The sequence below is a fragment of the Buteo buteo genome, chromosome 26 (assembly GCF_964188355.1).
Source record: "Buteo buteo chromosome 26, bButBut1.hap1.1, whole genome shotgun sequence".
In the NCBI taxonomy this organism is placed as follows: domain Eukaryota; kingdom Metazoa; phylum Chordata; class Aves; order Accipitriformes; family Accipitridae; genus Buteo; species Buteo buteo.
Genome location: NC_134196.1, coordinates 8134821 through 8150770, shown reverse-complemented (window position 1 = coordinate 8150770; position 15950 = coordinate 8134821). Strand labels below are relative to the sequence as shown.

Here is a 15950-nt window from a genome sequence, read left to right as displayed (position 1 = left end):
CTCCTCAGAGTGCAAGAACTATCCGTGCTGATGTGCAGGAAATTGAGCAAGCATAGCGGAAGGCTAGTATGGATAACGGTCAACTGGTCTCAAACACAAAACTGGGATAACTGGGTACTGGTCTCAAACACAAAAAGAAAGTATGCGGAAGGTGGAAACGGCAATGGGCTACCCAGGAGGTAGCATGCAGGGATGGATGCAGGAAAGCCAGTGCTCAGCTGGAGTTGAAACTATCACGGGATGCGAAAGGTGACAAGAAAGGCTTCTGTAAGCAGATGGGATGTTTTTAGTTTCCATGTTGAATGTGAGATGCATGGAAAAAATAAGTGACAAATAGTTGTTATATCCTGCTCTGTATCACAGACTTAGTCAATGAAATGGATCTGCTTTCTAATGAAAAAGTAGCTCTGTTATTTTACCAGATTGTTGGAATTTTTAAACGCAATGTTTGTTACAGTGAAGTTAGGTTATCTTTATATTTTAGAATTATACTTATGAACTAAAATTCAGATTCTTGATCTTAACTCTCTGAAGTACTCTGTAAATTGCAAAATGAAGATTACTGAAAAAACTATTGTTGATTTAATTATTATTATTTAATATCCTTCTCAGATTGTATTCTCAATTACATCAATAACAAGATTAAAACTTCTTAAACAATCACAGACAACAAGGTAACAGGTATCTGCCATTCTTAATGCAGATAAACATTTGAGTGGGATGAGAGACTTCATCACTGTGTTCCTTAGATTTTTGCTGGTGGCAGAACAAAAAATACAAGTTTGGAATTCAGATTCTGTTCCAAGCACGCCATTCCCCTCTGAATTGACACATTTCTTTTATTTGAAGTTCTCTAAGTACAAAACTCAGCTTGTGGAAGGCACTTGAAATGGAAATTTTTTAGCCTAAATAAAAAGAAGTTACCAAATTTATAAGCACCAGAAAATGGATTACTGAAATGGGAAGTTTTAGACAAAAAATAATTAATAATGCTACCACCTACACTTGTAATACCACACCTTCCTCAGTTTTCCTCAAGATACTCCAGGTCACCTCCCTGCTAAGAGGGTAGAGAATGTTTTAGCTTTTCAAGCTTACTCCACCTAAACCACTGAAGCCATTTGATTAAGTGAATGGGAAGAGCCATTCAGCAAGAATGAAAGATGTCTACTACAACACTTGTTGGAAAAGAGCTGACAAGAGTCCAATATTTGTAAGACTCAGTGAAATTTTTGGAGATTAAATCACACAACAGAAAAGGACAAAACAGAAAAGGACTGGAAGGAAAGGTAAAGGCCTAAAGAAGTATCAGCAATGTTTTGTAAATGTTTTTTCTCAGCTGGACCTGATAAAGGGTTTCTTCTGTTTGGAAGTGCAGTATACTATACAGTACTGTTTACAATACTCAGAACAAATTGTTCTGAAGACTCAGGAAACAGCTTACCAGGAAGTTTTATTAGCCAGCTAGTAAATGGCATAGTACTTCAGACTTTAACACACACAATTTTGTAGCATACTATCATACCCATAGCCATGAACAACAAACAAACATATTAAAGCCCAAATGTTAATATCCTAGTGATTACAATACATTGAGCCCGACCCAAATTTTAGTGGAAGTAATATCGTTGACTGTTACAGGCATGGATCAGATAATTCTTGGACCACAGCAATGCTCTGAAGAGTTCATAATTCATTTGGCCAAATATTATTCTTGCTGATGTCTCTACATAGCTGACCAGTTAGTGTGATCAAAAATATCTGAGAAAAGAAAAAGGGTGTGTTAAAAACAACAAAGAAAGTGTTGATACTCACTCATGACTGAGTCAATCTGACTGCTAACCTGGCTCCTATGAATGACAGTGCAGAAGGATACAAAGGAGAATGATCAGGACATGTGCCTGAATATACAAGCTGAACACTCTGCTCTGGTACAGGCTTGCTGTGTGACCTCCAGCAAGTCACTTGGGCCCACGTCCACAGAAGTAACTTGAAATCTATTTCAAGTGGCACATAATTCAGTTAAGGGTTGCAGTGCCCTATGAATCCAAAAACATTTGGACTTGATGATCTTCAAGGTCTTTTCCAACCTAAATGATTCTATGATTCTTGGTCTTAACCTCTTGAACGGGGATAACAGCTCTTTCCCATCTGACAAGAACGTGTCAATGACAGTTGAAGATCATGATACACACACAGATGTACTGCACTAGTGAGGATTAGGTGAGTAGGAATAAGAAACATTTTCATTACTGAACTGGCCCACTCCATAGCTGGACTGTTTTTACTACATACCTCTATGGGAAGGTACCACATATGGAAGGGGTAAAATAGGTTGTACTTTTAATTCTCTCAGTAAAAATGAACTACTCTCATTTTAACCTCACAATTTTAGATAATATTAAAGATCCTTCGCCTGCTTGATGGTACTCAACCTTCAGGGTGTCTGTGGAGTGACTAACCAATTCTTGTTGCCACTATTCATACGATTTTGTTTTGATATTGAAAGATTTATTCCTTGTTGCCCAATATTTTTTTTCATAGATATGTGGGGGGAGGGGTTTCATGACTTTCTATTTTTTTATTTAGCATTTTTTGATTTAGCATATTCATGGATGAGGTTCTGTACAAATAGAGGACAAAAGAGGTCTTTTATTCCACAGATTTTACATTCTCTTTAACTGCTTCCCATCTTTGCAACGCCGTTTGCTTTCACAAGTCACGTCAAACATTTTGTTCAACAAACTCTGGACACCAACATCTGTGATGATGCTTGAATATACCAGAGTTTGTTGGTAAACAGTGCTTGACTTAAAACTGATGGAAAGCTTTACAAAATTTTGGAGAGCGTGCCAAAGCCAAATGGCACTGAATTGATTTTTACCCCCAGCAGAATATCAATATTTTGTGGTTTTTAGCTGAAAAGTACTCTTACCTGTGTAATTAGCAGGCTGATAGTAATTGCAGTTAAGATCAAAACATTGTTTTCAAACCATGTATTTAAATATTCTTCACATCCCTAAGCAAGTACAGATGAACAGATTTCAAGAAAAATAATTTCAAATCTGGAATTCATATTGCATCTGTATAAGAACATACTTTTAAAATATATAGAACCTTCTGCATGTTATGATGGGTTCTGATATTTACTTGCCAGAAAGCAAATACATCAGTAATGTGTACTGCATAGAGTTAGCTATAACCTTTTAAAAATTATCTGAGCTAAACAGATAAACAGTAAATCTGATATTTTTGTATGGAAGTGTTCCAGAGCTTGTGACTTAATCAAAAGGGAATTTGCTTTTGTATGAGTATAACTGAGAGATTACCTTACAAGTAAATGCTTAAAAGAATATTTTCAAGTTTTCACTGCTTCTCATGCATTATGCATCCTGAAATGGATGTGCATATTTTCCAGATTACAGTCTGTGCTTATTATATTGCTTTTAAAAATAAATTATAAACTATTACATAGCTTAAAATAGCTATAAATATAATAAAACATATAAATAAATACTTTCTACAATTTGAAGTGATCTTTTAATAATGACAAGGGTTTGTAGAAACAGGGAACAATTCCAAAGTAATACTAGATGTCATTTGACAACATCCTTTCTATTATTTACTGTCCTGCACTGTCAAGAAACAACGTTTGCCCATTGAATTTTTGTTCTCACTGGATAGTCCTATTAACACTGGAGGGTTTACAGAAGAGAATAATATGTATCACTTTGCTCCAGCTCAGGTGATGATATCTGATGATAGACCTATGCAAACTGGTCCCTTGATATTAAGACATGTAAATGAACTGGTCTTAGGAAACATATCTCATATTTAAATGGTTTGCTCATTCCTCTTATCCTGTAAAGTTTTGGAGATCTCTGGAAACAGATAATACAAACAGGTAGAGACATTGCTGACATTCTTTAAGTAATGAATAATACTTACAAGTGGGAAATGTACTGTATTTTTATATACTGTCACTTTCCATTGTCATAATTGATTTGCATAGCATGGATTTCTGAATGCCAAGATGCTTACTACTTTGTAAACCACTACTAAATGTCCCTGTGATATTGACCAGGCACAACTCCTGCTTTCTTGAAGTATCCTTAATTTACAACTGCCTACATGACTGACACCTAACAAGTAAAAACCAAGGCTTCAGAGTGACCAAAGAAAAAACAATGAAAACTATTAATACTTTGGCATTTGTAAGCCAAGTCTTGGTGGAAAACATGTTTTGTATATTTTTTTTTTTTCCAAAGTACATTTAGTAGCAAAAGTTACATTCTTCAAGAAAGGTTTTTTCTTACCATACTGTATGTTGAATTCCTTGGGACATCACAAAACCATTTCTTCAGGCTGGATTTTGTGCATGAACATGGGATTTGAGTACTATTTTCCTTGTTTTTATTCCTTTCCCACTGTGTGACATTGTATCTTCCACAGCATTCCATCTAGGATAGAAATCCTGCAACTTGGTAACTCTAACACTTATAAAGGCTGTCACACAGAGGAATTCTCACCCCAAGAAGTGCTAGCTGTTAGTTGATTAAATTATCTAGATAGTTTCCCTCTGTATACAGTAGAGAGAGGTTTCTGCAGGGGATGATTCATGCTTGTGTATGTATCATTTCCCGTAATATGTACTGGATAGTACAGACTTAAGAACAATATGATCTTAAAATATACTTTTGAAAGGAACTTTCATTTAGTCTCTGAACTATTCTAGAACACATGTAAATAGAAAAAAAAAATTACAAACCCAGATTAAAGTAGAACATTTTGACTATCACCCTTAAGCTTCCAAAGTAATTTCAATGTTGAAATTGTGTGCAAGCAATAAGCTATATTAAGGATGTGCTCACTGTGAAGTACAACAAAAAGAAGAAAGAAAACTATACATTATTGGAAACAACATAAAGAATGTTGTTTCATAATAAATACAATAAATGGGGACAGATTTTATAAAACATATTTTAATAAATAAAAACACAGACACTCTGTTTTAGTCTGATCTAGAAACTTAAATAGGGACTAGATTTTGAAAACTTTCAGTTACTCCTTTGTCAATTCTAATGTCATATTTGCAAAAATTCTAAACTCCTAGCAAGAGATCTTTAGAAAGTTTCCCTTTTCCAACTTGCGTTTTAGCAGCAATTGATCTCTTGTGAACACATAGCTCAAACTTGAAGCACAAAGCAAATACTGTGCCCTGTTCAAATGGATTATCAGCTAGCTCCTCCCTATAATCTATTTCAATACCAGTAACACAAAAACAAACCAAACCATCAAACAGCTTGGAGAATGGAATTCTTGTCATGCAGGAAATTCCAAGTTTCTCTTTTTGAATCAGGATGAAACTTCAGAAATATTTGAATTGTTTTGTGGGATGAAAAGTCTGTCATATTTGAGCTCAGAGGTGCTAAACAAAAGCATCTCATTTTGTTTTCTGGAGAGTCAATCCAAGAAATACTGCTTCTAAATTTTGAAAAATTAGGTAACTTAGCCAAAACTGTCCTTTCTCTGTAAAAACGTTCAATGTCAACAACTCTGTAAGTTCAGTTAAAAATATCACCAGCTTTAAGCTGTACAATAAATATTACAAAAAATATATAAAAATACAGTTCTTCTCTAATACTATTCATGATCTTAGGCTTTTTATTTTTCTCATGGCAGATGCCGATGATATTGTAAAGAGCCGGAAGCATGTAACACAAGACTTGGGGATGGCAGTGTTTCATTCAAAAGTGTGATTACAGTTCACCTTGGCAGATCTGATACATTATCTGGCTTAGATACCAACAGCAAAATATCCACAAGACTTTGAGATCTGCCACAATTGAAACATGCCCACCAGGGTAGGTGGTGGGTAGGTAGCTTTCCTGAAATCTGTGCTCCCACAACAGTTCAATAAAACTGAGCTCAAGTATACCAGCACAGTCTAGCTGCACCATTGACATAATGGGGTCACCGTTAATCACTAGAGAAATCATGAATGCAATGAGAGAAGACCAGCTTTTCAAAGAACAGATTTTAAATATACATTACAAATACATTTGTAATCTTGAGTCTAGACATATATGCTTCGTGAGTTATAGGGAATCATAAATTATCTTCAATGTTTGCCAAGACTATGTGACTCACCTCTGCAAGAAATCATATTAAGAGACTCACAGCTCATCTATAGAAGCATATTAAACCATATCAAACTGTTCAGCTGTAGTGTTTGTAATTAAGAGCTCATGATGAAGAATTAATTTGGAGGGTGGATAGTAGGCCACTGGTCAAAAACATTGCTAACAACTTCCAAATAATTGATCCTATACAAATGCTTTAAAGGACTTTTCTGAAAAAGGAAACAAATTGCATCCTGCCAGGCCACAAAAATTTTTATGATTAATAATTAAGTATGTGTGCTGAAAGTATTGATTTGCAAGCTCATTTGAGACTTTAAGCATTATTTCTGAGAGAGTCTCAGTGCAATACCTATTCAAATGCTCTCACAGTAGGAGCTCTGCTTTGACCTCACAACATCTCTGCTTGTCCACGGTTCAGGTCAGTCTTGAGACCTAGGCAGACCAAGTGTTTTACAATATCTAGCACTGCCAAAGATATTGGGTAATCCACCGTTTTTTTCAGCTGCAGTAAACTTCAGTGACCAGAACTGTCTGCTCCTACATACATTGACAAGTACTTCAAAAGCCTAATCTTATCCATAATACTCCATATAACAGCAAGGAATCTGCCCACCCACATCAGATATTAGCAGCGGATCTTGAAAAATTAATCCTTTACTAAAGGAGCTTTAAAGTAAGTTTTTTAAAGTAAGTTCTGATTGGTATACACATTTTTGTTTGATGTAGTATTTTTGGTGGTGATATTTTGTGGGGTTTTTTCCTTACGTTGTGCTGCACAGCATTCAGAATGTTCCACACAGGTTCCTGCTCAGCCAGACTCTCATTCCCGTACTCAGAAATAACTTCATCGATTCTGTTGTTCCACTGATTGTGGACCTGTTCATAAATATTTATAGCAATTGATATATGCTTATTGATAAGAGTGTGCATGGATATTGATAAGAGTGTGGATGGATGGTACAATCCTTGATCTTTTATTGATATTCAGGTTTCTTCAAGGGTTACTTGCAAGCTACAGCATTCTAATCGATTTGCCAAGTATGATCTAAGACATGTCATAGCCATTGCACTAAAGGGAAAGTTAAAAGCAAAAGGGGAAGATAATGAAGTGACCCAAATCACATACACAGCACAGGCAGATACAAGATGATTAGCCCAAATGGAGCCAGAAGAGCCAGGGAACATAGTTTAGATGCACCTGATCTGTCCTGAAATACTAAAACCGACCCCTCATACTTACTTTTAATAAGCACAGCACCACGTAATAATAAGCACAAAACCAAAATTGATTCTACACCTATTGTGATACAAACTTGTGTGAGCATCATGCAATCTGGCCAGGACATGTATTGCTTTGCGCTAGGGGAGTTAGTAGCTCATGTTGGCCCTAGATAAGGTATCTTTGCAAAGACTATTAAAATATACCTTCAACAGTAATTGAAGTGGACGAGCTGATCACAAAAAATGTGGTTATAGAGAATGTAGCAGGGAATACATGCATAGGAGATCTCCTAAGTCACTGAAAGGTTTAATTACAAAACAAGAAAAAAATGAGGCTTCGCCAACTCATTCCTCTTGCTACAGCCATCCTAAAAACAAAATTCAAAAGCTTGCACAGTGAATGATGATGTTACCATCATTTATTATACTTCAGCAACACTTAATTAAGGTTGAGATCAAGTGTAATTACAGTTGATATAAAATAAATTTAACTGCACTCTTTCAGCCAATTTTCCTAGCACAAATAGCTGACTCCAGAATGCTTCATTCCTGACAGTTCAAATCTTTCAATATGTAAAACCATCGTATAAAACAGGGAGGACTCCATCATTATGAATTAACATTTAAAGAAGAAATCTTGATGATACATATTCACTTTGATGGAGTAAAACTGATTTATTTGTGCTGTACCCTGCCTGAATAGCAGCAGGATTTGGAGAACTGTATGAACTTTATGAGACCAGTGTCCTGGGAGGTTTTCTCAAACCATAGATTTTGCAATTATGGAATAGGGAAGCGGACAGACCAGTATGGATTCAGTACAAATCACCTTCCATATAATACTGTGAGGAATGCTCAAGCTATTAGAGTTGCTATATTTAGAAAAATAGATTACTGAATAAAGCTTCAAAGCAGTACACTTAGTAGTGACAACAGCTATGTTGGTATTTATTGTTGCTTCCTGTTGTTAACAGCAAAGATACATATTCTTTATATTAGATGTCTACTTGGACCTAAAACACAGGCTCAAGCAATAAAATTAGTAATTCATTAGTATACTTTGCATGCCATGATACCAATGAATCCTACTGTCAATTGCACAGCGTACTACTATTACCACCTGCTAGCAGACACAGGTTAGCATCTAATGCTTTCTCCTACCTCTGCTGATGTCCAGAAAAGAGGGACTTTCTGGGTCATCCCTCAACAAGGAATAAAGCTGTCCCTTACACTGCTGCTTCCACAGGAAGAGTATGTTTTGTTGCAGAGGAGAAACTGGAAATATATTTCCATGCACTCCCCTTTACAACTATTGAACCATGCTGGATTCCTCAAATTAAGTTTTCCATATCTTCTGCTATACCTCGTTGACATGTAGAGTAGTCAAGTTCAAACAAATGGTGATGCAGTATACAGTGAGAATTGACTATTAGAATTTTTTTAATTAATTGCAAGAAACTATTTTGAAATTATCAGCAGTCTCACATAATTTACTTACATACCTCTTCTTTCTTCATGAATATCAGCACTGATACTGCCATCTGGGTAACAAACACCAGGATTTGAAAACTCATATACTGAAGAAAAAAAAAAAAAAAAAAAGACAAATTATGTCTAAACATAATATCCAACAAGTGAGCAATGCAATAAAAAATTCCAGAAGCTCATGTATAATCCTGGTTATAGCACTTGGACTCCTCTCACTCCTGTGCCAATTGATATTAGTAGTGCTTAACAAATGAATCAGTAGAATAGTTCTCTGCTTCAGCCTTCACACAGTCTAAAACAGATCATGCAAAAAGGGTGACAATAAACAAAAGACAAAGGAAAATATGTGATCAAAGGGATCATAAGAATATATAGTTACAGTGTAGTTTTTCAGAAATCAAAGTGTTCTTCCCTTAAAAAGCAGGAATTGTATATAAATATGGAGTATTCAGGTAGGTCTACATAGGTAAGAGTTTTTTAATCCTACTCTCCATTTCGATATTGTAGCCATACTGTAGCTACCTGTGCCTTCAACCTGCAATATTTTGGGGCAGGTTTTCTTTATTTCTTCAGCACACACTAAGCATGTGAGCACATACTGCGGGAGTTTCTCTGCATAATTTCAATACTAAATTAATTTTAAAATCTCAGAGTTAATAAATAGAGTGGTTAAATATTTGCTGCATCAAACTGCAAGTGTTTTGTCATTGAAAATATTCAGACAGTGATACGGAAGGATCTTCAGGTTTGTTCAGATTTCATTTGAGCCAGGACTTTATCTATCTGCTTTCTATCAGCAGATTTGTTAAGCACCGTATGTGGAAATCACAACATCAAGACAGGATCACAGTTTTCATGCACACAAAACTCCCTTTCATTTTACAAGAAAGTTGGAGTCTGATTTACACTTACTGTAACTAGCAGACATTTGTTTTCCATAACATTTCCAAGGAATCCCACGGCTGAAGTAAAAGTAATAACAGATCCAATTCCAAGTAATATACAAGAGATATATGCCACTAGCTGGTTCTTGCCTGAAGAAACTGTAACACAGTGCATTCATACTGTCACTTCTCTTTTTTTTTTTTTTTTGAGACTTCCACTCACAAAACTTATACCAGAAAAACAATTAAATCTTTGCAATACCATTACTGAAAGGATGGAAATAGCAGAATGATGAAAGGGTATTATTTTTATTACTCATGCTATCTACAGCCACAGAAAGAAAAAGATGTATTTTCATAAATGCAGAGGATGGTAACAACAGATGAGATGGAAACAGAACATTGTTGAACAATGTGAACCACTCATAATGAAATCAGAGGACAATTACAAGTTTACACATTTTTTTCTGTTTGCCAAAAATTAGTAGCACATGTACAAATCTTATGTGGACATAGATATTGTTCTCATTAAATCCATACTCAGATTCAATGCTATCTTCCTTTGTGACTGGCTGCTTCCCCCTTTCCACTTTAACCATATTTCCATAGATATGGAAAGTAGCAGGGGTTTTCATTACTTCCATCTCCAATGCTTCATCAATCCAGCTCCAGAATTACTGTATTGGACGGTTCCCATCCCATCAGCTGGTAACTGATGCTCCTTGGCATAGCCAAGGTAGACAACTCTTTAAGAGCACAGTTGTTGCTATGTGACCCAAAACTTACTTCTCTGTGAAAGAATTTGATAGACACTCTGGGAAAAAAGAATATCTGTATGGAGAGGCTCAAGCTCCAACTTGTTTTCATTCCACCTAAATATCCACCTAAAGGATCTACAATCTTGTCAAATGCAGGCCAAATGCAGTCTGGTAAATTATATAAAGAAAAGATCAACAGAGCTGATTTATAGGCCAGTGATTCATCTATAAGCTGTACACCAAGAGAAATACATAAATTGTATAAATTAGAATCATATATAAATTTTAGATATACTGATATATATTTATTTGATAATCATACTGTCTATTGAGGGAATAAATACACAACAGAAAAAAACCCTATGCATTTCGATCCAATACTGCCACCTTGTGGGAAAAAATTCCATCACGCTTTCTGTTGATTTATCCTGCAATCATTTAAAACAAAAGAAAAACTATATTTATACTCACATAACTCACTGAATAAATTGTTTCTGTCAAATAAAAGCCACAGGCCAAATGTCAAAAGCATAAGACCCAGAGCCTGGAAAAAAAGGAGGATTATTGTTTTAATTCAACACATTTTAAAAAAATTAATTTGAAGCTGCTAAATAAGAAAAAGAAAACAGAATTTTTACCAAGAAAATTCCATTGAAGACATTTAAGCAGTACTTCTGTATCAGTATTTTATCTCTTATTTTCATTCTTCTGTTTTCAGTTTTGAATCACAGCTGAAAATATAATCATATATTCAGTTCAATATGAAACAGATACAATTAAGCATATCAATTACAATGGGATTTATTTTCCTCAGATAATGTTTTATAAATTTAAACAGTCACCTGGTAGATTGAAAAAAATAATAGTAGCAACAGTAGAAGGAGCAAGATGGTGTCTGGTCTCAATTGCCTCTAAAGTTATATTGTACAAATGTATTTTTTTTTATAATTTTTCTCTTAGCTGTTACATTTGGAGGCAGCGTGTATGTACGAAAATTTATATTGCAGAGACGGCAAGAGTTACATAGCCTGGCATACACTTGTCCTTATATTCTTCAATACACTTTTACTAATTATTAAGGATAGCAGCTGAAATGAAGAGGGAGAACCACAGTAAAGATATAAGCCCTCCTTTGTCTACATGACCCGATTCAATTTTTGTTGAAAATGGCAGATACAGCCTAATGATTTCAGTGCGATCCAGCACACAGTTCTAGCAAAGCCATGAGAGCTATTAAATGGTGCTACCAACTGTCTTGCAGCAAACTCCGGAGTACACTTTACACTTTCGAACTGAACCTCCCAGTCACCACCACTTACTTTTTTCCTCTGTTTTTTTGTTGTGGAATGTAACAGGATGTGAAAAGTTGAATTCCTTTGAAATGAAACTAAATCAAGAAATGCACTTCTGTCATCAACAGCGGTTGGGTGCTTGGTCAATGGGAGGGCAAGCAGAGACCCTACCCATAGCAACTGCCCCTGAAATACATGTAAAGTGCGCATTAGAACCCAAGTACCAACTGTATTGCCCTTGCAAATACTTGCAAACGTTGACAGGACCGCAGTGAAGTCACACAGGCATTCACATCTTGAGTGTAGTTCAGCATATTTCAGCAGGAAAGACCCCTAGCACTGTAAACTCTCTGATGCAGGACTTCTTTTTTTATGTATCATTATTATTATCATTATTGGATACCGTATCTTCTGGGCCTATCAAGATTTTTGCACAGAGAGTGAAACTCTTACATTTGTCTCCCACCTCATGTTCTCTTTCACCTGTCTTGCCCCTTCTGTAAACCTACTCCAGCATTTTGCTCTGCCTGACTTTGTGGTACAAGCTGAGAGGAGTCCAAGAGCAGCAGTGTTAGAAAATGGTTTCTGCAATAGCAGCCGACTGCAGTTGTCTTACGCTTCCCTTGTATAAAGCAGGCAGGCACACAAACATGCACAGACGTGTGAACATAACCAGCATAGGCATACCCTTCAGAAAGTATTTTCTAACGCAAAGAGATTTGTTTGAAAGGAATTGTTCTTGTCTTCTGTCAGAATTACTACAGATTGATTACAGTGAGAAGTTATGTCTGCTGTTACTTGTAACACAGAAAAAAAATGACAAAGATGAAGCTTCTGCGGTCAAAAAATATCTTGCGTTAACTTATTTTACATACAAAACATATGTTACATATGTATCAAATTTGTTGATCAGAAGAAAAGATGCTGCAAACACAAGCTTTGCCTGCCCTGCCAAGATCCTCATTGCCTGGATTATAAAACTTCTGTTGCTGAATCGCAGAATGAAGAAAGCTATAAGCTCCTCAAACTAGCTCCACAGTGGATTTGGGTCAATAATGCACCATGTAAACTTACAGACTGTATTAGATAACTGGTTTTGCACTTCCCTTGAAGAAGATCCACTACTTTTAAGAGTAATTAAACTTTATCAGAATTTTCAAAACCAGAATGTATTAAAACATTGGTGAGATGCATCGTTCTAGTAAAAACCCCTGAATGGCTACATATTTCACTTGAAAACTGGCATCTGCAATAGTTCTGTTGTAATAACTATGCGGTTTCAATGCTTTATTTTGAGCCATAATAATAATAATAGTAATTCAGTTTATCTTATTTATCTGAAAAATAGAAATATTATCTTTATGAAACGATGTACGTTTTACATTACATAGTTACTTCACAAGAAAATCCTTACCAGCTCGGAATATTTCCATCCTACCTTAAAGAGCACAGTCCCCTAATGATATGTTTCTTCCTCAAGTACAACCTAACCACATCCTCACAACAGTGAGCTTTTTTTCTGTTGAGCCCCCTGACTTCCTGGTGACAGGCGACAGGCCTCCAGAAACGCCTTTTTTAATTGTCAAAGCTGTTTGCTAAAGGCACGACGCGGTGGCCGTGGCCTTCAGTCACCCTGACAGCAGAGCAGCGGGCACCACAGAACGAGCACCGAGCGCAGATCCAGCCCCCTGCTTGAAGACTTGACCGCATCGAAAAGTTCACCGGTTACGTCATTCCGTAAAGCCCGAGACGTCGCAGGGTGGATTTCGAACGGATGAGTTTCCGTTGTTTAAGATTTCAATGTCTTGCTCACCCATCACACCAGTCAGAAAATGGTGGAGGGTTGCCCCTGAATCCGGTATTTTGCGGTTGACATCCGAAAGTCTTTCAGAAAGGTGCTCAGGTGGGAGAAACCCCTACTACCCTTGGCAGACCCTTCCCATTGCTCACAGAAATGCTCCTCTTCTATGTAAAACCTGTCTTTACCTTTCAGCTCTTATTTTTCTGTTATACCTGTCTTTGCACCTTGGCATTCCTAACCAGACTTTAGGGACAGATGCATTCCCTATAGACACCCTTACACACTAAAACGCTATTGTCCGCACCCTCCCTGCTAGTATCGCTTCCACCAAACTGAATCGTTTGGAGTCTTTAATTCCCCGGCGGGACATTTTCTCCAGCTCTCAAATAATTTGCACGCACCATTCTCCGACCTTTTTTATTTCTGAACTATCATTTTTTGTTCCCTGGGCAGGTCGTTCTGAGCTGCGGGTCCCCCCCGTAACCCCTCCAGCCCGATTAATTGCTGATTCCAGTTTCTTCTGAACACTAAACTCCAGTCCATGACTTAAACCATAACAAAATTTAAAAAAAAAAACACGAAAAAGAGGGCTGCCAGGTGTTCCGTCCCACGCTGAGGACGGCGCCCTCCCGCGGGGGCCCGCCGCCCGCCTCACCGGCGCGAAACGCGAACCGCTGGCGAAGTTTGGATCCTCCCGCTTGCCTTCCGAGCCGCTGTTTCCCGTTGCCGTGGTGACGCCGCCCCGTTTAACAGCGCGGCGGCGGGGGCTCTCGTCCTCCCCGCGGAGGGCCCGAACGGCGGCGGGTGGAGTCTGCGGGATTTCAGAGCGGAGGGGCCGGCGGTCTCCGGAGGCGGCGGGGAGGGGAGGCTCCGGTAGGAGCTCGGCTGAACGAGAAGTGAGTAGCTAGAGCGGGTAGATCGCGGAGCCCGGAGGCCATGGGTGCCCTGAGGGGCGGACTACAGCTCCCAGCATGCAAAGGGGCGGCTCCGCCGTCTTTCCGGGAAGCGGCGGCGGGCTCCCCACCGCGAGGCCTTCTGGGAGGTGTAGTTTCTCTCAGCGAGGAGCCGCTTCGCGGCTGAGATGCGCTCAGCCGGTCGCTTCTCCTGCTCCAGGAGGCGGCGAGGGACGAGGAGCTGCTCGCTGCCTCTGATGGAGCGGGTCCGGGCTGCCTCCCTTGTCCCCTAATTGGGGCTGAGGGGGAGGAGAGGGGTGCGGGCTGCGGAGGGAAGGGGGGACGGCGAGGGACTCCTTCCCCTCCTGCCTGGGTCCGTCTACAAGTCTAGAACTTCTGTGGGTTAGGCCATTTCTCACTGCTTTCTCGGTATCATTGCAACTTTATCGAGTGCTTTCTGGATTCTTAGTCTTATTTTGTAATCGTTAGTATGTTTGAAGCTTTTCTTTTTTTCTTTGCGGTTATTAGGGCTGTAAAAAACCCTTGTGAGGCTTAGGTCGTAGCACTGATACTGTCCACAAGGAGTAGAGAGCAGGCAGAGGTTTTTAATATTGAAATTTGGTAACAATTGCAAAATTTAGAGGGGTAGAATGAGGGCGGGGGAGGGGTCTGTTATCACAAACTAATGTTTTTCTTATTTTTTCCTGTTGGTATGGAGTCAGGTGTTCAGAACAAACTTCCAATGTTCTTTTTCATGTTTTAAGCAATACATCTGAATAAATTTATGCTAAATGAGCACCCTGTTTATTTAGGTTCACAAGGTGCTGACAGTTAATATTTTCTTTGTGTAGCTTTGAAAGCAGATAAGACACTGTGGAAAGTAGAATGTCAGAAGATATTGAAGGAATTGAAAAAGAAATAGAAATTGAATTAAGCAGAATCAGTGTTTCTTCCTTTGAAGCGGGTGATCCTGACACAGAGGTATCGGATGAAGCTTTGAGTGACAGTGAGACAGTAAGTATTCAGTGCTGCTGCTTCTCTTTCTGCTTGAAAGTAGTATGGGCATTGGAAAGCCTATCTGATGAATGAACTTTTTCCTGACATACCTAACCTGAGGATTTCTTCTGAAAAGTAGTCTCAGTAGTATTGCTTCATGAAAAACGTGACGTCCAATGGTAACAAGACAATAAAAGAGAAGAGTATCAGCATTCTGCTTAAGTGAGAAAATCAGACGCGTAGGTAGGTAATGATTTGTTTTAGAATCCTCTGAAGCTGGAAGATTTTATTAAACCTAATGAGGTAGATTAAATCTGGATGAATAAGCCAATGATTCTTCATTTAAATCTGTATTTAAATCTTACATGAGAGTGTCTTATGTTTGAAGACTTCCTAATAATTAATTTCATATAAATTGGTGCTTCATGTCCTCTGGTTTTGGATGACTTCTTATTTTGGGGAAAGATTTTCCTC

At 37.9% G+C, this 15950-nt stretch overlaps 2 protein-coding genes across 8 annotated transcripts in view; one reads left to right on the top strand and one right to left on the bottom strand.

Moving 5' to 3' along the window:
• Positions 1-1537: 1537 nt before the first annotated feature.
• Positions 1538-14329, bottom strand: TSPAN19 (tetraspanin 19). Of its 5 annotated transcripts, none has more exons than XM_075057714.1 (9): positions 14243-14328; positions 11814-11972; positions 11133-11225; positions 10966-11038; positions 9765-9895; positions 8867-8941; positions 6909-7019; positions 4317-4460; positions 1538-1761 (listed from the first exon to the last, which is right to left on the bottom strand). In XM_075057714.1, the coding sequence occupies exons 3-9, from the start codon at positions 11196-11198 to the stop codon at positions 1687-1689; spliced, it is 675 nt and encodes a 224-aa protein (XP_074913815.1). In that variant the 5' UTR covers positions 11199-11225; positions 11814-11972; positions 14243-14328; the 3' UTR covers positions 1538-1686. The 5 variants fall into 5 exon arrangements, with proteins under 5 accessions (XP_074913815.1, XP_074913816.1, XP_074913818.1 ...); XM_075057715.1 differs by lacking the exon at positions 14243-14328 and adding an exon at positions 13225-13251; XM_075057717.1 differs by lacking the exon at positions 11814-11972 and having other exon boundaries at positions 14243-14329.
• A 99-nt stretch (positions 14330-14428) lies between these two features.
• The window catches only part of LRRIQ1 (leucine rich repeats and IQ motif containing 1), a 113258-nt gene continuing 111736 nt past the window's right edge, over positions 14429-15950 (top strand). For 2 of the 3 annotated variants that reach the window (XM_075057710.1, XM_075057712.1), the window contains exons 1-2: positions 14632-14853; positions 15332-15494. In XM_075057710.1, coding sequence (XP_074913811.1) covers positions 15366-15494 — 129 coding nt within the window. In that variant the 5' untranslated portion in view covers positions 14632-14853; positions 15332-15365. Of the gene's footprint in view, positions 14484-14631; positions 14854-15331; positions 15495-15950 lie in introns of those variants that run through there. The other variant, XM_075057711.1, reaches the window with a different exon arrangement.